The sequence below is a fragment of the Maylandia zebra genome, linkage group LG3 (genome assembly GCF_041146795.1).
Source record: "Maylandia zebra isolate NMK-2024a linkage group LG3, Mzebra_GT3a, whole genome shotgun sequence".
In the NCBI taxonomy this organism is placed as follows: Eukaryota; Metazoa; Chordata; class Actinopteri; order Cichliformes; family Cichlidae; genus Maylandia; species Maylandia zebra.
In genome coordinates this window covers 8560521-8581167 of record NC_135169.1, presented here as the reverse complement: position 1 = coordinate 8581167, position 20647 = coordinate 8560521, and the positions used below count along the sequence as shown (strand labels likewise).

The following is a 20647-nucleotide window of genomic DNA, read 5'->3' as shown; positions in this document are numbered from 1 at the left end:
ATGGCACCCAACACCACTGTGTCGTCAGCAAACTTCACAATGGTGTTGGAGCCATGGGTGGCCACACAGTCTGAAGTGTAGAGGGAGTAGAGCAGTGGCGAGAGGACACATCCCTGAGGTGCTCCTGTGTTGATGGTGATGCTGTTGGAGAAGCACCTGCCCACCCTCACCACCTGAGTTCTGCCAGTGAGGAAGTCCAACACCCATGCACATAGACAGCTGTTAAGTCCCAGATCCCTCAGCTTTGTGAACAGTCTGCAGGGCACTATTGTGTTAAACGCTGAACTGTAATCAACAAACAGCATTCGCACATAGTTACCCTGTTTCTTGTCCACGTGGCTGAGTGTGGTGTGTAGGACGTGGGCGATGGCATCCTCTGTGGATCTGTTGGATCTGTAGGCGAACTGCAGCGGATCTGTGGTGTCTGGGATGGAGGAGGAGATGATGTTCTTCAGCAGCCTCTCAAACACCTTCATTACTACCGAGGTCAGTGCAACTGGCCGGTAATCGTTCAGGGATGAGGGTTTGCTGTTCTTGGGCACAGGGATGATGGTGGATCTTTTGAAGCATGTGGGGACCACAGACTTCGCCAGGGACTCGTTGAAGATGTAAGTGAACACACCTGCCAGCTGGTCAGCACAGCAGCGCAGCAGACGGCCGGTGATGCCGTCTGGCCCCGCCGCTTTCCTTGTGTTCACTCTCCTCAGTGCCGCTCGGACGTCATGCTCCGCGATGCTGGTCACCGGTCTCTCGCTGATGACGTCACTGTCCTCGGTAGCCAGGCGGTAGATAGCATTAGCCGCCTGGTTAACCTCGAAACGGGCGTAGAACCGATTCAGCTCGTTGGTGAATGCAGAGTCGGCGTTGATCGGCGCAGTGTCCCTGGCTTTGTAGTCCGTAATGGTGCGTAGTCCGTGCCACATACTCCGTGTGTCGCCCTGGTGGAAGCGGGACTCCACACGTTCCCGGTACCTGCGTTTGGCATCTCTCACCGCGCGCCGCACGCCGTATGAGGCCGCTTTGTAGGCGCTCATATCGCCAGTGGCGAGACCCGCGTTGTAGGAGGCGGTCCTGGCGTTTACTGCAGTGCGGATCGATCTGTCCATCCACGGTTTCTGGTTTGGGAATGTGGTGACTCTCTCAGTGGGGATAATCTCCTCCGCTAGCATATTGACGAAGCATACTGCTACTTCCGTAAACTCGTTGATGTCGACTGCGCATAATCTGAACATGTCCGAGTCGACGTCGTTGAGTGCGTCCTGTAGCGTAGCTTCTGATTGGGCAGTCCACCGTTTTACCTCCCTCGTGGTCACGTCTTCCCTCCGTATGCTTTGTTTATACTGGGGAATGAGGAAGATGGCGTTGTGCGTATGAGCTTACCTGCGATAGCTTCTGGACACTTATAGATCATCAGGACTAAAGTGTTCTTAACAGAAAAAGCAGCATTTTTATAGTTACCTTATCCTCAACGCAGGCATCTGTTTAAAGCAAATGGATTTAATTTTAACAAGTCAGGGGTGAAACTGTTCACCTCCAACTTGTTTTATTCCATACGTCATCCATCTGTGCTTGGTGCCAAGGCTGAGATAAACGAGGAGTTATCTCATAAAGAGGAACAAACAGTACTCCAAGAACAGACAAAGCCCAGCAGAAACCTTGAGGAGGAGCTCCATCTGCCCCCACCCGGGAAGAGCCTCAGAAAGGAGAGACATCTGAGGCAAGAAGAGGCAAGAAGAGGGGTCCCTATTTGCCTCCAACTCTCTCAACAACACCAATGACCAGGACCAGGGACCACGATCTTCCCCAATCCCCCAAACCCCTGACAGGCCATCACCCTCCTCCCCCTCCCTTTCTCCCTCCTCCCCACACCTGAAATTCACTGAAGAGATGATGGAGCGGGTCAATGCTGGGCTCAGATCTACCCCCCGGCCCAATCCCTCTTTGTCCCCCATAAACCCCCCACCAGAGCGGCCACAGGTTCGCCATCGAGCCCCACCCTCAACAGAGCAATCGAAGTCACATTGCCCAGCCTCGTCCCCCTTAGTTCCTCTTTACCACCTTCATGCCCTGTCTCCGCAGTCTGATGCGTGATGTGTGAAGGGTCCGGGCTGTGAGGATTATGGCAGTGGTGACTTTTCCCAGGAGAAGCTGGGACCCTGTTTACTAGAAGGTTTTAAAATTTCTGTACTTTTAGGTGACAGGAGACATGTGGCCTGGTCAAAACACAGAGAGCTGCACTCTAAAAGATCTTTAAACATAGTAAACATACCTTGTGTGCCACAGACTGCTCCCAAACACGAGGGGACAAGTAATACCTCTAAAACACTTAAGTTGGCTTTATTAAACGTTAGATCTTTAGCTGGGAAAACATTTTTAATTAATGATTTAATCACTGAGCACAGCCTTGATTTTATGTTTTTAACTGAAACTTGGTTGGACCAAAGTAACAGTGGAGCTGTTCTCATCGAGACGACCCCTCCTAACTACAGTTTTATCAGTGAGGTCAGGGCGAGCAGGAGAGGAGGGGGGGTTGCTGTCTTATTTAATGAATCATTTCAATGTAAGCAGCTATCTCCTGGAAGTTTTCAGTCTTTTGAATATTCAATTCAATTCAATTTTATTTATATAGCGCCAAATCACAACAAAAGTCGCCTCAAGGCGCTTCATAGATACAGAGAAAAACCCAACAACCATATGACCCCCTATGAGCAGCACTTTGGCGACAGTGGGAAGGAAAAACTCCCTTTTAACAGGAAGAAACCTCCAGCAGAACCAGGCTCAGGGAGGGGCGGGGCCATCTGCTGCGACCGGTTGGGGTGAGAGAAGGAAGACAGGATAAAGACATGCTGTGGAAGAGAGACAGAGGTTAATAACAGATATGATTCAATGCAGAGAGGTCTGTTAATACATAGTGAGTGAGAAAGGTGACTGAAGAAGAAATAATGCATCCTTTTGTTGGTGTTAGCGAGTGTGCAGATCAGCCACCACTGATTCAGTTCACCCTAGTTAACATTCGTTCCATAATGAACAAAAAGTCTTTCGGGTCGTGGTGGAGGACTTGATGCTGAGATTCAGAAGCAGACTGATGAACTCTGAAAGAGGAGTCCTTTCATCTCCTCTACCTGCTCAGAGCAGCCATCTGTGCCACATGTTTGTGAAATGTCCTCCAGTGATTGATGACAATCAGAGCAGACTGGTTCCTCCACACCAGTCAGCCAGGAAGTCATTGACTCAGACACCAGAGTGGAGCTCACCTTCCATTTCAGCCTCCCAGCCTTTGGAGCCTTTCCCACCCTGAACACAAACTGTTTTAGCTCCATCAGAAGAGTTTCTTTCACCCAGCACACTGACTCTTCATCATCTTTCTGTGTTATTGAATCTGTTAAACTGTGTCTCAGATTCACCTCTTGCTAAAAGTCTACTTTCCCATACCAGCCCCTTCAGGTCTTGGCTTTGCTGGATGCCCATCCAGATGTGCAAGTTTCATGTACAGTGTCTTGAAGAAGTATTTGTACCTCTTGAACCTGTAAAGTGTGGTGTGAATCTGTATTCAGCTCTCATTGTTTCCTACTGTTGCGAAATCAGTTTTACCCCGGTTCTTTTTATTCCTCGAGCATCCAGAGACGGCACCGGACTCAGTAGTCATTTTCACAAAACTTTATTCATCTTTACTCATCTTCATTTATCCTCATTTAAGCATGCATCTTCTAGAAGGCCGGTGCCCCTCTGCAAAATCTTCACCCCTTTGTTAGTTACAGCCAGCTTTACAGAGGCATCCCCATCATAAACCCCCCACGGTGTGCTGCAAACTCTGTGTCTGTGTCTATGTGAGTGCTCGTGTGTGACTGTGTACGCATACCTGTATGTATGTGTGTGCACGTGAGTGAGTGTGCGTGACAGTTAAAACACTGTGGGTGCAGGTGACTCCCTAGAGGTCATAAAACCCATCTCCCTTCCAGACCACAGGTATCCAGGTCAAATGTTGAGACCGTGCACAGTTCAACTGGGGGAGGGGTCTTCTACAATCTACTCCTAAGTTCATGACACAATCAGGCCTTTATTACATTGAGGGCAGTGTCAGTGTCTCTACAATAGTTCTACATTATGTTAACACATTGCTAAACTCTAAAATCAGCTAAACACTCCTACACTACCTTCTCCCTTTATCTGCTGTTTGTCTCAGGTGTGCTGCACGTCTTGGTTAAATTAACGAAAAAACACGACCATCAATGTTTTGGTTCATTTGTACCTGCAGTGTGAATCCTCTCATCTGATTGGACAACATGTGGAGCAGCATGATTTGTATCTGGAACACACACACAGGTCATGCCAAACTGCAAAGAGATGAAACACAAACTGATTGTGATGTTTAAAGTCTGTAATCTGCTGCATTCAGCACAGAACCTGAAATAACTCATACTAAGTCACACTGAGTGACACTGAATCGCCTGTAATGAAGCAGAAGTTTTGGTGGTCTGCAGCATTCAGGTGTGTGTTAACACAGTACCAACAACAAAGACAACAGTGATTTTAGAGACACAACATTTGCTTCATTTTGCTTTTTGCAGTGGAAAAGAAGTGGAACTAGAACCAAGAGCAGAACCAGAAGAACCACAGGAACCAGGCCTGCTATGAGTGCAGTGAGAAAGGAGGTGAGACCCTGAGGAGGTGATGAAGCAGTGTCAGCAGAAGAGTTCACAGGAGGAGTGGAGTCTGAGCTCCTGTGCTGAGGAGGATCTGCAGGAGAGATGATGCAGACGGTTCAATCATTTTATCAGCAGGTCATGTCTGTAAACAGGAAGTGATGTCACTGTTCTGACCTCTGACCCTCAGAAAGCTCTGAGGAGACGGTCCAAATGCTTCAGTAGCACAAGAGTAGAGACCTTCATCAGCCTGTTTGACCCTTCTGATGACGAGCTCTGCTGCTGTTCCAGCTCCAACATGACGTCCATTAAAGGAGAAATAAGCAGCAGCTGTGTCACCGCTCCTCTCTCTGCCTCTCCCTCCTCCTGTCACAGCGACAGTCTAAGCAGGTCAAATCTCACAACATCCACCAGTCTGAATACATGCTGCCAAAATATTAGAACTGATCTCACACTCTCAGCTCACTGACAGACATTTATCCAACATCTGGAAACATCTGCACAGAGACACAGCTGGAACATCTCCCTGTCTCTACCTGAAACACTGATGGACACTTCATCGCTCTGCTGTCCAGATGAGTTCTCACAGAAGTAACTTCCATCAGAGGAGACGGAGTGATCCAGAACACAGGAGGAACCATGAACCCTCCCAAAGCCTGCAGCTGCTCCACAGTCCTCAGTGAGTCCTCCTCTGGTCCTCTTCACTGTCCATCATCAACACAACTCAGAGACACTGAAGAAGATCCTCTGAAGACCTGCTGAAGGTTTGGACTGACAGACAGAGACACTGGAGGACACACACACACACACACACACACACACACACACACACACACACACACACACACACACACACACACACACACACAGTAAGTGTATTTGTGTTCTTGTTGGAGTCTCACTGATTGTTTTCACTTCATCTCCTCACCTGCAGAAACAGTCGGTGCAGACAGCAGCAGCACACACACCTGCAATAGCAGGTCAGAGGTCACTAAAGGTCAGAGTTCACTGAAGTTCAGAGGTCATTAGCTGCTAGGGACAAGAGGACCCTTGCAGGGTCTTCCAAGGGAATTTGGTATTTGCATAAGTCTTTCTTCTTTCAAGCATAATATCAAATGATTTGGGTGGACATTAGGTAAGGCTGCACCTGTTGCAGCAATCTTGTATATAGACTATTTCTGTATCAGTGATATGTTTTCTTTTGTGAAAACACATGATTCACACGATTATTTGCAGCTAGCAGGCTGTTAATGCTATCCATCAAGTCTAAAAACAACGTGTTGATACGTGAGATCCTGAAGGCTGCTCCAAAAGTAATCAGATTATATTTTAAGTATTTGTTCAATTCTATTCCAAACCCCAGCAGTGTGTTGTAAGTTCTTATCCAGTTTTGAGCTCGCTCATGTAGGTTAGCCTGCTTTATTTAATTTTGTGTGAGCTGCAGTACACAACATTAAAAAGTTAATATAACATTAGGTTGGTGGCGCGAGGAACTCCAACTTAAGTTTAATATTTATTATTTTTTTAAGTGGGAAGGGGAGCATGTTTTTTTCCTTTAATACGTCTTCCAGGGTCTTTTTCATAGGAAAACCATGTAACGTCTGTGTTAGGCTGGTCAAAAGAGCAATTAGTTGAATTATTCTGGAAAAGATGGGTTGTGTTTTTTTTCTTCTGTTATTTACTTATGTAAATATATTTTCAAGGGTTAAATAAATGCAACATTAAATTAACAGTTGTCTCTCTGTCTTTTCCCGCCCAGTGTGCTGCATTGCTGTCCTCCTGCCCTTGCTGGCCGCGCTGACAGTGTGATGTAGCCTCAGTTCTTTGAGAGACAAGACAAAACAGCAGGTAAAAAGACATATTTAGTGAGAATAAAGGTAGACAACATTTCTTTGGACATTTAAAGACTGCTAAAACAATCTAACCCAGTTTTTTTGGCCTGCCCCCACCTTATGTGAGGTTCAAGAGCATTGGCCATTTCTTTTTACTAAAAGAGGCCTCTGCACTCACTTCCACACACTCACAGATATTGAGGTAGAGACACGTCTCAGTGAAGCCCTTCTTACGAAAGGAAGGAGAATTTTGAACTTCTTTCAAAGCCAGAGACTTCAGTGGAACAAGGAGACTGAACATCTGCTACGTGAGTGCGGCAGTGCAAAGCTGAACCACAACCAGAGATTGAACATCTGCTACGTGAGTGCGGCAGTGCAAAGCTGAACCACAACCAGATCGCCACAGCAGCCATCCTTCTTCTGATGAAGTACTTCCAAGAAAAAGAGGACTCAATCTTCATCTTGGCTGACGTAATTATATTTAAAATTTTACACATGCACTCTCAATACTGCCAGCATAAACAAAGGAAAAATATTTCAATGATTTTGGGTATCATCATTCAAATCAGTTCCTTTTGTGTTTTAAAGGCTTTTTCCACCAAGATGTCTGTTGAGAGAGAGATGACCTTACCCATCACACCAAGGGCAATAGCGCTTGGTAAGTAAATAGTTTCAATCCTCTTGTAATAAAAATCTATGTAATTATTGTGGTATTTGTACCCACAGCAACTTAACAGGGGTTTGTCTGTTTTATATTGTATAAAAACAGAATACACACAGTTTGCTGCTGTTTCTCTTATTATTTATTATACACAATGACCAACAGGAAAAACCAGCCTAACATTTCAGCACAGGCCAAAATGCCAAAACATTAGGCAGTTTTTTCCTGTAATTGATCATAATTTTCATTACATAATAAATAATAAGAGAAACGGCAGCAAACTGTGTGGATTCTATTTTTGTACAGTGTGAGGCCTGCTATCCAGCATTCTTGTGGAAACCTTATTTGTAAGGGTGAGCACATTGTCTGTTTTTAGGGAATAATTTCATGTCTGCAAGCCGCTGGATGATCAGTTTGGAGGGCAAGGTATTTTATGAGCCTGAGCAGATGCATGACTTTGCCAGCACCCTTGCTGTCTTCTTTGCGTCATACTACGTTTTCAACCTTGAGTATCAGGAGTCAGCGTCCATCACACTGGAGATGATACAGAGGTAAATACTTTACACCATTTAAGAATGAAATATATGTGATAGCTTGACTACAGTTGCAGAAACATATAGGTGATTGCTGTAACGTATGTTTTAATTTTGAAATTAAAGCAGCCTTTTTTCCGTTAAAAGGTTCTTTGTGAGGATCAATCCAGACATGGGAACAAAATGCCCTGCAAAACTTGGTACAAGCTGCAAGACAGGTCGTGTGGTAAAGAGGAAGGTTACAAGCATCAGCCCTCGGATCACCACCTTCCTCCAGCGGCTCTCTGAGTTTGAATGGCGGACTTCCAACTAGGTAAGAACAGAGATGATAATATATTTTACATAGCTGATAATTATATACATACTGTACACACATCCATACGACAGTATGAATGATCTCAGACAGATGTGAACAAGTGAATAACCTGAGCAAACATGAATATTGATGATGTGTCTTTGACAGGTGGTGATGTAGACTACACTGAACCCGACCATCCTGGTAACGGAAATCTAAATCCCATGTCACATTCTATTTCCTGGGACCCACTGATAATTATTACATTTTGTAAATGAGTTTTGTTTTACATGTAATAGTTTATTTAATGTTCATGCTGGTGGGTTTGTCCTGTTTTCAATGAAAAACTGTTTTGCTTAAAAAAATCAGACACAGAAAGGTGAAGGACTGTGTAGTTTTCATGTACGCTTCTATTTATTTTGGTTATTGACATTGTTTTTATTCAGTTGAAAAATGTTTTTCTTGTTAAAAAAAATATCAACAATAAATGTTGGTTTAATTCACTATCCTGAGACTACTTTATTGAATTATATTGTTTTTTGTAAATGTTCTTATATTGAATATGAATGTTAATATTATTTTATATGCTGTAAAACACAATTACAGTCTAAACAAATTATACTGTACACAATTACAGTGTTATACCATAAACCACATTTGCAGTACAGTGATACTATAAAACTTAATCACGGTAAGTCTTTCTAACTGTGAACCACGTTTACAGTAAAGCTGTTATACTGTAATATATGTTTACAGTAAAGTGGTTGAACTGTAAAACATCACAACAGTAAAGATACTGTAGATCAGTAATTACAGTAACTTACTGGCCAGTAAGTTACTGTAAAAATACAATAAAATGTTTAACAGTGTAGAAGTGTGAACAGCCGTGTTGGGGGGATGTGGGGTCTTTGAGGATGGAGGCAGCTCTCCTCTGGACTCTGCGATGGTGGATGCAGAGGGCAGCGGGGTCCTGATCATCTTCTCTGCAGGCGTTTGGTCCATAGCAGTAGTGCTGCCGTACCATGCAGTGATGCAGCTGGTCAGTGTGCTCTCCACAGTGCAGCTGTAGAAGCTGCTGAGGATCTTGTGAATGAGTTTGTGAGGGATGACTGTATTGAAGGCGGAGCTATAATCAACAAAAAGCACCCTGAGGTCTTTGTTTTCCAGGTGGGAGAGGGAGTAGTGAGGGGCAGCAGCGATGGCGTCTGACGTGGACCTATTGGGCCGGTAGGCAGACTGCAGGGGGTCCAGAGTGTCTGGGATGTTGCTCTGGATGTAGGCCAGCACCGCTCTCTCAAAGCACTTTGCAATGATGGGAGTCAGTGCGACTGGTCTGCAGGCGTTTAGTGGCTGGGCTTTTCTTGGGGAGGGGCATGATGGTTGTGGTCTTGAAGCATGTGGGGATAGTGCTCTGTGTGGGAGTCAAGTTGTTAAATGTTGTCATTGTGTTACTTAAGTTTGTAAGTCTTGGTTCAAGCAGCCTGATCAAAGACGTTCCTTTGTCTCTGACCACCTCTCCAGCCAGTTTGTTGGTGGGGAGGCTGCAGTGTTTTGTTATAGGCACATCTATGTGAGGGCTCTGTTTGCTGCTTAGTAAGCTTCCTGCTTTATCATCCTTTGTGGGCAGGAGGTCACACAAACGCACCCCAAACACACACACACACATAGGGCCTTATGTTTGTTGACCATAGGGGGGTTACAATGGGTGGTGCTTGTGTGTACTGTAACTGTGTTCAGTAAAAGGTCGTCTGTGGGTGGATTCAGTGCTTTCCTGACACACCGAGCGGTCCTCCCTTGCTAGCAAGTAAAAGCTGTTCGTCTTGTTTCCGTTAACAGGAACAAGTTTGTAAACCAGCGGGGCCTGTGGAAGCACAGACACAACACTCTGGCTGAGGAAAGGTTGAAGATGGAGGTGAGAACGTGGACTAACTCTGAATGCAGAGCTGGCTTGGAGCTGTGGAGACTTACTGAGGAGTAAAGTGGACATGAAGGAGTCACAGAGGGAGGAGGAGGTGAACAGTGATGTTTGTTAGACAGGATCAGACTGAAGAGGGAACATAAGAAGAGTTTCATGCTGGATTTGAACAGGACAGGAAGATAAGCTCCGCCCAGCAGCTGAGTCCTCTCTGCTCACACTGGTGTTGGACTGCAACATCAGGGAGTCTGCTTCCACATCTGGTTTCCACAGCTGGAGGAAGCTGTCCCACGAGCACGCCTACGCCCCTCTGTCATTACTGAAGTAGTGATGGTGTTTAATCAGTGTGAGACTGTTTCACTGGTCCAAGCAGAGATTTACATAAATGAGCTTTTATGAGTTCTTATATTATCTGATCAGGCCGTTTGCTCCTGTTAAAGAGAAATGTGCATCGAACGTTGTGGGTATTCATGAGTCTAACAGTTTAAACCTGTGTGTGACGTTGTGTCCTTGAACGGCCCTGACAGACGGCTGTAGTCCATAATATTAATGTTTCCTGCTGACTGAAATAAGCAGCTGAGCTCTGTGAGGGCAGAGCTGCTGCTAACAGGTGAGTCTGTTACCTGGACTGGACTGAGTGAGCTGCTGTGTCACAGCTTTATCAGTGACACACTCAGCATGTGTGTGTGTGATATGTCATAGTGCTTGAAACACACATGAAAATATATTAAAGGTTGAATCTTTGTTCTTTTGGTTTGTGGAACAAAAATCGCGAGCGTAAAAAAAAAGCTGTAGTGCCTTTCACTGTGCAATACTTTTGTTAATATCCAACGGTGCAAAAGACTCACAATACTTGAAATGTGCAATTCCCTTGCAATATTCTTATTTACTCTATGATCCCTTCTGTATACTCTGTATTTATACATGTGTATATTATTATATATGTATGTATATATTTCAGCTCACATTCTGTGACTTCTGTCGGTGCTGTGCTATTAGAACCCACCCGAGGGACTAATAAAGTTTTATCTAATCTAAAAACTTGGTGTAGAAGTGCAACAAACGTAAGCCGGCTCATTTGATGGTGTGATGCTTGAAAAGGATTTGCGCACCTACATCATTATTTACGGTTTAAATTGTGCTGCCTTCAGGTGCACCTGGTAAATTCAGGAATCTCTACTCCAAACCACAGCAGTTAGTCAGTTAGTTAGTCACACAGTCAGTTAGCTTTGTATAAACACGTGTTAGAAATGTTCTTCAATCAGCTCTTTTTACTCTCATTTCACAGCCACTACTTTTTACTTTTACTTGAGTAAAGAAGTTGAATTAGTACTTGGAGTATTTTTAACAGTAGTACTTCTACTTCAGTACACACTGTGTGTACTTTTACCACCTGTGTCTGAGACCTCCTTCAGGGTCCACCTGAAGCTCTCAGTCTGCTGTGGAAAAAGGAAATCCAGGTGAGTTTCTCCTGATCACCTGAGGCCGTCATTACTGTGTGAACCCACACACCACTCCTCACTCCTCCACCCGCTGCACACAGTCACTGAGTACAGACCGGCTGATTCCTGTAAAGGGAGAGGCAGGAAGAGGCGGAGCAACAGCTGAAAAACAAGAAGCTCAACATCATTTTGCAGAAGTGAAAGTGTGAGAGAGCAGCAGCAGAGCTGCAGTCGAGTCCTGTTTGTCTCTAAAAGAAGATTCACTGGAGTCCATCAGGTTCCTCTCAGCAACAGTGGTGAGTGCAGCTGATCACACTTCCTGCTTCTACACAAATCTTCACTCTGTTCACTTCATCAGGACTCATCACAGTCACACTGGATCCATAGAAAGCTGCTCATGTAACCACAGATCCACTGTAGGAGCATCGAGCTGCTGCTTCAGTCTCACTGTGGCTCTGCTCAGGACTGTGGACTCAGGCTGTGCTCTGGACTTCAGACTGACTCCACACTTCCTGGTTATTCATCACTTCCTGTTCCTCTTAGATTGATTCTGGATCTGATTGATCATAAGGATTACAGACGTGAAAACACCTATTTATTCTTTATTGATATAAAGCCTTTGATACTGTAAACCAGCAGATTTTGGTCAGTACTTCAAAAAGTCATTCACACATTTTACAAAGCTTATCTGACTTAGTGTATCCTGTAAGAGTCACAGATGATCCTCAATCATTCAGAAAACAGTCGATGCTGCACTTTATAACTTTGTGTGGAAACATGAATCTCATTATTTAGACAGATGTGTTTGAATCATCCTGATAATCAGGCTTTAAACATGTCAGAGTTCCACACATCAGCTGTGATATTCAAGCTGACCTGGATCAAACATGTCATCAGACACAAACATAGATGATGCTGTTTAATCCCAAAGCTTATTTAAACAAACTGGAGGACAGAATTCCTCCTTAAATGGGATTTTGATCAAATCCACTGATCTCGTTTTCACACACAGGCTTTATCATGGTGGCTTCTTCTCTACTAACATCAATCTTTGATTTGGACAAACAAATATGTGAAACACAAAAATAAATCAATGTTTTCTGAGGATCCAGAATAACATGAATGATGTATCCCAGCGAGTGACTGGAAAAGTTCATCTTCTTCCACATCCTGAGTTTGTGAGGATGTTCCAGTATCTGTGAGAGAAAACAGGACAGTTTTTACTGACGCACAAATGGACCAAATATACAGACACCTCTGAATAAACATGTTCTCATCAATGCCATTAAAATACTGGATCAACAGTTAATAACACATTTCTGAGGTTTGTGATTCATCGTCCTCCTCACTGTCAGCTCTACTGGAACAGTCACTGTTTAATATTAATGGCTCGTTGATCTGGACGTACAATAAGAAGTATTCAGTCACCAACAAGGTCGAAGTTTACTTCACAGTGATTGATGGAAAATATCCAACAAACTGATTTATTCAAGTATACAAATGATCTGGATGAATCTTGGACCTTCTGTAAAACAGAGAAACAATTTCACATCTTTGTAACGACTGTATTTATCTTCATCCCCAAACGTTGATCCTGTCCATCTGGACGCTGCACTGTACAGCAGACACTACGATGTTAGGTTTGTGTTTGGATGAACCAGTTTGTGTCTGAGTGTGTTGCTGGGTCTCCACCAGTTACTCTGAGAACTGAAGAAGCTTCTCTGATGAAACGTCTTCAAGAAACTCAAAGAAGTCCAGACGCTTTTCTCTCCAAGCTCCTCAGACTACTGACGCTTGTTTCTCTCTTTGTAAAATGAAATTTAAAGTGAATTTTGAATCAAATGTTTCTCTTCTTTCTCCCTCAGAGTGCAGACATGTCTGCTGCCAGCAATCTGCGATCTGAAGATCAGTTTCTGTGCTCCATCTGTCTGGATGTGTTCACTGATCCAGTCACTACACCATGTGGACACAACTTCTGCAAAACCTGCATCAGTCAGCACTGGGACATGAATCAGAGCTGTCAGTGTCCCATGTGTAAAGAGACTTTCTACACTCGACCTCAGCTGAGGGTCAACACCTTCATCTCTGAGATGGTTGCTCAGTTCAGACGTGAAGCTCAGCAGAAAGCCAGCAGCAGCAGCTCAGAGCAACAAGCTGCCAAACCAGGAGAAGTTCCCTGTGACGTCTGCACTGGAACCAGACTGAAGGCCCTGAAGTCCTGCCTGGTGTGTCAGACCTCCTACTGTCAGACTCACCTGGAGCCTCATCTGACACTGAAAGGTCTGAAAAGACATCAGCTGGTTGATGCTGTGGAGAACCTGGAAGGCAGGATGTGCACGAAGCACGATAAACTCCTGGAGCTGTTCTGTAAGACCGACCAGACATATGTCTGCATGCTCTGCTCTGTTTTAGACCACAAGAACCACGAGTTTGTTCCTCTGAGAGAAGAATATGAAGGAAAGAAGGCAGAGCTGGAGAAGACAGAGGCTGAGATTCAGCAGATGATCCAGAAGAGACGACTGAAGATTCAGGAGATCACAGAGTCGGTGAAGATGAGTAAAGATGCTGCAGACAGACAGAAAGCAGAAGGTGTTCAGGTCCTCACGGCTCTGATGGAGTCTGTTGAGAGACGCCTGAAGGAGCTCATGAAGGAGATCGAAGACAAACAGGAAGCTACAGAGAAACAGGCTGAAGGTCTCATCAAAGATCTGGAACAGGAAATCTCTGAGCTGATGGAGAGAAGCTCTGAGGTGGAGCAGCTCTCACGCTCTGAAGACCACCTCCACCTCCTCCAAAGCTTCTCCTCCCTGAAAGCTCCACCCAGCAAGGACTGGACAGAGGTCAGAGTTCATCCACCATCATATGAGGGGACTGTGGGGAGAGCTGTGGCTCAGCTGGAGGAGACAGTCTGGAAACCCATGAAGAAGAAGCTGTTTGAGGCTGAGCTGCAGAGGGTGCAGCAGCATGAGGTGGATGTGACTCTGGATCCTGATACAGCTCATCCTAAACTCATCCTGTCTGATGATGGAAAACAAGTTTATCATAGTGATGTGGAGAAGAATCTTCCAGACAACCCAGAGAGATTTTCTCAGTGTGTTTGTGTTTTAGGAGAGCAGAGTTTCTCTTCAGGCAGATTTTACTTTGAGGTTCAGGTTAAAGGAAAGACTGACTGGGATTTAGGAGTGGCCACAGAGTCGATCAACAGGAAGGGACGAATCACACTGAGACCTCAGGATGGTTTCTGGACTGTAGTGCTGAGAAATGGAAATAAGTACATAGCTTGTGCTAAGTATTCAGCCCCCCTCTGTCTTCATCCTGGTCCTGAGAAGGTGGGGGTGTTTGTGGATTATGAGGAGGGTCTGGTCTCCTTTTATGATGTAGGTGCTGCAGCTCTGATCTACTCCTTTACTGGCTGCTCCTTCACTCACAAACTCCACCCATACTTCTGTCCCAGTTTGAATTATGGAGGTAAAAACTCTGCACCTCTGATCATCTGTCCTGTCAATAACATTAATCTACCCCTGATTTCATTTGTAGAACCGCTTGATTTCTATTCTGATTCTGATTGAAGGGAACAAATGAACATATTGAGTGTAAATCCTCTACAGTCTCCATGTTTCTATAGAATCTGATCATCAGGACTCTGATTCACACTTTGATTCTCATGGAGTTTGATTTGAACAGAAGAAAAGTTGAATCAGGAAATGTTCCCACTGATGGAGACTCGAGCTGAAGAGCAAATATCAGAGAACAAATGTCCAAAAGCTTCATTTCCAATAAAGTTTGTTCAATGCTTTGAGTGAATCCAGACTCATGTGTGGCTGTTATACGGAGCATCAGAGTCCAGCTGAGTTATGTTGGATACAAACTGCTTATTTTGGCTCTGTGAGGAGTTTTGTTCACTGAAAACTGATGAGACGGATAATATTCAAAGAACTCTGTAGAGATTCATGCATCCATGTTCTCCACCTGCAGGTGTGGAGGAGAAAGGTGGAGCACAGACTGCTGCATCCTTCCAGTCACATCATTTTGATGATTATATTTGCATGTTGTGATGATTTGGGTTAAAGACAAACAGAGTTGAACGGCTGCAGTCACAGCATGAAGACGATGCTGAAGCTGAGCTGTCAGTGAACATGTTTCACTGTGATTTGATTTGAAGAATAGAAAGTGTGTGTGGCTGCTGACAGCTGCAGTCTCTGCTAGTCTGCATAACACACACACAACTTTCCCCCTGAGGCAACGATGCAGCAACAACACAACAGCTGCAGACACACACACGATTGTGCGCTCCCTTTCAGTCTGAACTCTCAAACACACAAACAAACTCTATCAATGTCGTACTGTTAAAGAACTCCTCCTTCTTCAGTAACAATGATTTGAGGTCTCTACCAGTGTCTCTTGTTTTGACCTTTGACCTCTTTATTCCTTATAACCAAAAAACCCTTATCTGATATTTTCACCTTATTGATTGATTATATATATCTATTATATTTTCTCACCTTATTTTGACCTTTGACCTATGTCCTTGTTAGCCTTGATCTTCCTTCATCAAAGGTGAAATTTCTTTCACCTTTGAACTTAAAGCTTAAATCAAACCTTTGTTAAAAAGCTTCTTACCAACTTGTAATTCCAACTCTCTGCATTAAACACGTATCTTATCATATAAACACTGGATCACTGAGAGAACTTTAGGCAGAACCAAATGAAGCAGCTGACCTCGTCAAACTCACAGCGACAGTAACTGACAGTGAATTATTTTAATCTTCTTCATTGTATTTGTTAGAAACATTTATTTTCCTTTAATTGGACTTTGGTTAAGTTCAATCCGATGTATTAACCGACCTTTGAGGTGAAGTGCAGCTGCGAAGAACGCTACGGCAGGCAATGAGGTGCGTTTAATGTCGCTCTGTTAATTTGAGCGTCCATAAATTGAATGTCTTATTTTTTCTTACTTTATTATTGCTCATTTATTGGAGAATTAGGCCATTTAATCAAGATAGATTTTATGTTGTTGGTGGTAAAGATCTGGATGGATGTTTTATTCTGTGTTTCTATTTTTCAGTTTTACTTTTCAAGACTTGGTGAATTGCCTTTTTCTACTTTTTGTTTAGTTTTGTTAAAATTAGCAGCAGTGAGAAGTGTTGTTGTCGGTCTTGAATATATTTGATGTAGCCCATACTGTTAAGGTAAGTGTCATGTTTTTAGTTGTTAGTCTGATGAAGAATCTTTTATTTTTCTCCAAAAGTTGATTGTGTTTATCTGGACATAGTGTTTTTCAGGTCCAGCTGAATGCAGGTTTCCCCAGTCTTATACGTTGTGACAGCCACTATGGTGCGGTGTCCCTTTAAGACACCCAAGTCGAGGGTTGATGGTGTCATCACTTTGTGCCGCTGCTCTCTCTCTCTGGGATTATGAGGACACGTGCCTGCACGCTTCTGCTTAACGAGGGACGGATTTACGTTTTCTTCTTGTTTTGTTTGCAACGCTTGGGTTGTATGAACGCTGGGCGTTATGTTGTTGAGCCGCAGCCGTTCAGCCGGGCTTTTATATGGTTGTTGAAGAAGGCGTATTAAAGAACCACCGTGGATTACCGATACCAGCGTGGGTGTGTGTTCTTCCGACTAGCCTGCTAGGTGTTTTGCCGCCTCCTCTCAACCACGCAACACAACCCAACGTTCCAACGTGTCAGGAGCATCAGCACAGCTGAAATGCATTTTTTCTAAGCACCGCGTCTCTGTGGCTTTTAAACCCCAAAACACGCTACAACAAAAATGGGTCCACCCCAAGGATGGGGTCCCCCGGTGTAGTTTCCACTGTGAGAGACTGTGGGCTTCCTCAGAGTGAGGCTGAGAGCGGCAGGCCCAGCTGGAGTCTGACCTGTGGCCCTTCAGATAAAGCTGAAAAAGGCCAATATATGATATTAAATATAAAATATAATTAAAAAACAACATCAGAATGAACAACGAGCTGCTGTTAAGAACTCCCGACGTCCGTCCAAGGCCCGATTGGTTTCTGTTTCCATGACAACAACAACCGTATGTGGAAAAGACCAAAAACTGAAGCGGTGAAAAAGTTTTGTTGCAGATTAACTATTAACTTTATGTTATTCATTGTCAGCTCGTGCCATCATTAAAGCATGTTAGAACACACATGTAGGATTTCACAAATCATCGCTCCTACATTTAATCGTCTCCATAACAACTGTGTGTACGTGTTCGCTTTGAAAACATCACGTTCTTTATGTTGGTTGGTTTAGACGAGTGATCTCCAGGATGAATGAGGGCAGAGGCCCGTTTCATGGAGACTGTTTAAGTGTAAACCTGGATTAAAAGCCACATTTGAACACCTTCATCAGAGGCTGTGACCATGTTGAAGGACTGATGCTGACGTGCTCTGACACTCATTAGCATAGAAAACAAAGTGGTGAAAGCACAGAGCCCTGAGGAGCTCCACTGGACGGTCTGTTCACAGAACATTTAATTATTTCACTTTTATTTACATGCAAAACAGCCTCAGAGAGAACAGCTGTTTCAGAGCTGCCAGCTTTATTGGAAAGATGAACTGAAATCCTAAAATAGTCCAATTCATGACAAACTGACACGGTGAAATGTTGCAGGATTCAAATGTGTCGATGGGTGAACTCTTTCAGTATAAGATGCAATAATACAAAACACATGAAGGTGAGGAGGAATTCATTTTAAAGTAAGTGTGATTTAAAGAGGACTGATTCTTTCCTGGTCAGGCTGAAGCTTTCACCGTCTGACCTCTGTAAACAAACCGAAACACGAACACCTGCAGTTTGTTGTGACCTCGTTACCATCAGTTCTGACCAGATCCGGTTTAGTGACGCTGCTGTGAAGAAGCTCCTGAGAACTAACCAGCTGATGGACCATGGGTTAAGGTTAGGCTCCTCCCCCTCTGACTCACCTCACACATGACGCTGCCGCTGGCGTCCGTCAGCCTGTACTCTCCGTCAAGGCCTTCTCTCAGACAGCCAATCAGCAGCAGGTTGACCCTCGGCAGCGCCCTCTGACCCGGCACGGCGAGCTCCGCCTCCCTGGCCCAGGCTCTCTGCTGATTGGTGCTCCAGGACAGGTTGCTGACGCAGGCCAGGTGCTGCTGGGAGACGAGCTGGGAGACGGACAGCAGCCTGCGGACAGACGGGAGGACAGCGGTAAGGCCAGGTCACGTGACCTGCGACAGCGATGATGTCAGCGGGCGTTACCTGTAGCTGACAGGTAAGCTGTGGGCCACACACATCTGCTGCTGGATCGCCTGCACCGCACACATGCTCAGATCGAAGAGGCTGAGGTCACCGTGGTTACCTGGGAAAACAAAGTTTAAAGGGTAAACACAAACATAAACAACTGAAGCCCCGCCCACTGAGAACACCTGAAGTGGACACCAGAGCTGGTGTGTCAACAGGTGGGACCACCTGAGGAAGCAGCTGCTCTTCATCCTCAGACTCTTAGTCCTCCCTGTTCCTCACTGACAGTCGGTCACCTTCATGGCTCTGACCTTTGAACCACACTCACATCTACACACTGGACTGCTCTGATGACACCTGTGAGGGCAGGTGAGCCCTGCTTTCACTGTTTAAATAATGGTTTAAATAGTATTTGGTTTCATAAAAGACATGGACATCGTCATTAAGGATTTAAAGTACAGCTGATTTATCAGCCAGCTGTTTCAAACAAACAGGAACTCACCTGTCTGCGAGGGGGCGGAGCTACACACCACAGGACTCAGGTGTTCAGAGATGGAGGTGAAGATGTTCTTTAACCACAGGGACTCCTAAAGAAACAAAGCAGCAGGTCGGAGGTCACAATAATAAATGTAGAACAGGCTCACATCCTTATATTCTCTTTTCTGTGTGGATTTCTGCTATAGAATTAGCTCGAAACAGCGATCGGCTGCTGCTCTTAATTGCCAGGACAGGCCGGGTTTCGGCAACCCTCAAGGGTGCTTCGCAACCAGCGGGCCTTAACGCCGTTAAGATGCCGCCTAAGAGGAGCAACGTTAATGAGGAGGAACTGGAGGACATAAAGAAATCCCTAAACTTTATGTCTGAAGAAATAACAACAATTTCAAAACAACAAAATCTGATACTCAATTTAATGGATGATATTAAAGAACTAAGAAGGCAGAGCGAGGAAAAGGACAAGAAGATTGCTATGCTGGAAGGACGGGTGTCAGATCTGGAACAATATTCAAGAGTAAATGATGTGATAGTGACAGGACTGGAAACCAAGCATCAGACATACGCACGGGTAGCAGCATCAGAGAGAGGGGAGCCACCCGAGCAAGAGCTACGCTCTTTGGAAGAGCAGGTAATGGCCTTCTTTAAAAGCAAAGGTATCAAAATGGACAGTAAAAATATTGAGGGATGCCATCCTCTTCCTGCCATTATCATTCATTTTGTTAATAGAAAACAGAAAAAAGAACTGCTCAAGCAAGGAAGAAAGCTAAAAGGTACAAATGTTTATTTAAATGAACACCTAATCAAGAAAAATGCAGACATTGCAAGACAAGCAAGAATATTAAGAAAACAGAAGAAAATACAGTCAACTTGGACGTCAGACTGTAAAAAATTCATTAAGTTAAATGGAACACCAGAGCAGGCTAAGGTTCTAGTCATCAAAGAGATGACGGAACTAGAAAAATATAACTGATAAATGCAAAGCAGTGCTAAATATGATGGGACCGTCCAAGTGCACAACCAACGCAGATGTCTGACAATTTTCAACTAACAACTCATATAGATATTGAAAATAAGACATTGATGTATGACAGCAACATAGATCCTGATTGTAATTTCTTTAACAATAAGACAAATGAATGCAATTATTATACAAATGAGCAACTTAAAAAGGAATTCAAGGTAGAACAGGGTATAACAATGGTTCACTTTAATAGTCGAAGCTTATATGCAAACTTTCAATCCATCAAAGACTACATAACACAGTTTGAACAGCCATTCAATGTGATAGCCATATCGGAGACCTGGATAACTCCTGGAAAAGAAGAAGACTTTAAAATAAATGGATATGAATTCCTTCATGTAGACAGGATCAACAAGAAAGGAGGTGGGGTGGCACTTTACATTGATAAAAACCTAAAGTACAAAAGAATGGGAAGAATGACAACTGTTATTGATGGAGTGATGGAATGTTTATCAGTGGAAATAAGTATGGAAAAAAGGAAAAACCTAATTGTCAGTTGTATATATAGAACACCAGGATCTAAGATTGAGATATTTAAGGATAATATGGAGGACTTATTTACAAATATAAATCAGAAAAGAATGTTTATTTGTGGGGACT

The 20647-nt window shown here is 44.1% G+C and overlaps 2 protein-coding genes and 2 long non-coding RNA genes across 4 annotated transcripts; 3 read left to right on the top strand and 1 right to left on the bottom strand.

Moving 5' to 3' along the window:
* Positions 1 to 8926: 8926 nt before the first annotated feature.
* On the top strand, positions 8927 to 10738 carry LOC143416789 (uncharacterized). Its single transcript, XR_013097053.1, has 2 exons — positions 8927 to 9003; positions 9801 to 10738. It is a non-coding gene; the product is annotated as an uncharacterized LOC143416789 (long non-coding RNA).
* A 734-nt stretch (positions 10739 to 11472) lies between these two features.
* On the top strand, positions 11473 to 15125 carry LOC143416763 (E3 ubiquitin-protein ligase TRIM21-like). The gene is made up of 2 exons (XM_076882310.1): positions 11473 to 11617; positions 13187 to 15125. The coding sequence occupies exon 2, from the start codon at positions 13196 to 13198 to the stop codon at positions 14888 to 14890; it is 1695 nt and encodes a 564-aa protein (XP_076738425.1). The 5' UTR covers positions 11473 to 11617; positions 13187 to 13195; the 3' UTR covers positions 14891 to 15125.
* Positions 15126 to 15774: 649 nt separating this feature from the next.
* LOC143416788 (uncharacterized) lies at positions 15775 to 16918 on the top strand. The gene is made up of 2 exons (XR_013097052.1): positions 15775 to 16510; positions 16594 to 16918. It is a non-coding gene; the product is annotated as an uncharacterized LOC143416788 (long non-coding RNA).
* Positions 16919 to 18062: 1144 nt separating this feature from the next.
* Positions 18063 to 19900, bottom strand: LOC143416652 (CST complex subunit CTC1-like). The gene is made up of 4 exons (XM_076882100.1): positions 19034 to 19900; positions 18550 to 18649; positions 18252 to 18474; positions 18063 to 18116 (listed from the first exon to the last, which is right to left on the bottom strand). Exons 2-4 carry the CDS (start codon positions 18612 to 18614, stop codon positions 18063 to 18065), a joined length of 342 nt encoding a protein of 113 aa, XP_076738215.1. The 5' UTR covers positions 18615 to 18649; positions 19034 to 19900.
* Positions 19901 to 20647: the final 747 nt, after the last annotated feature.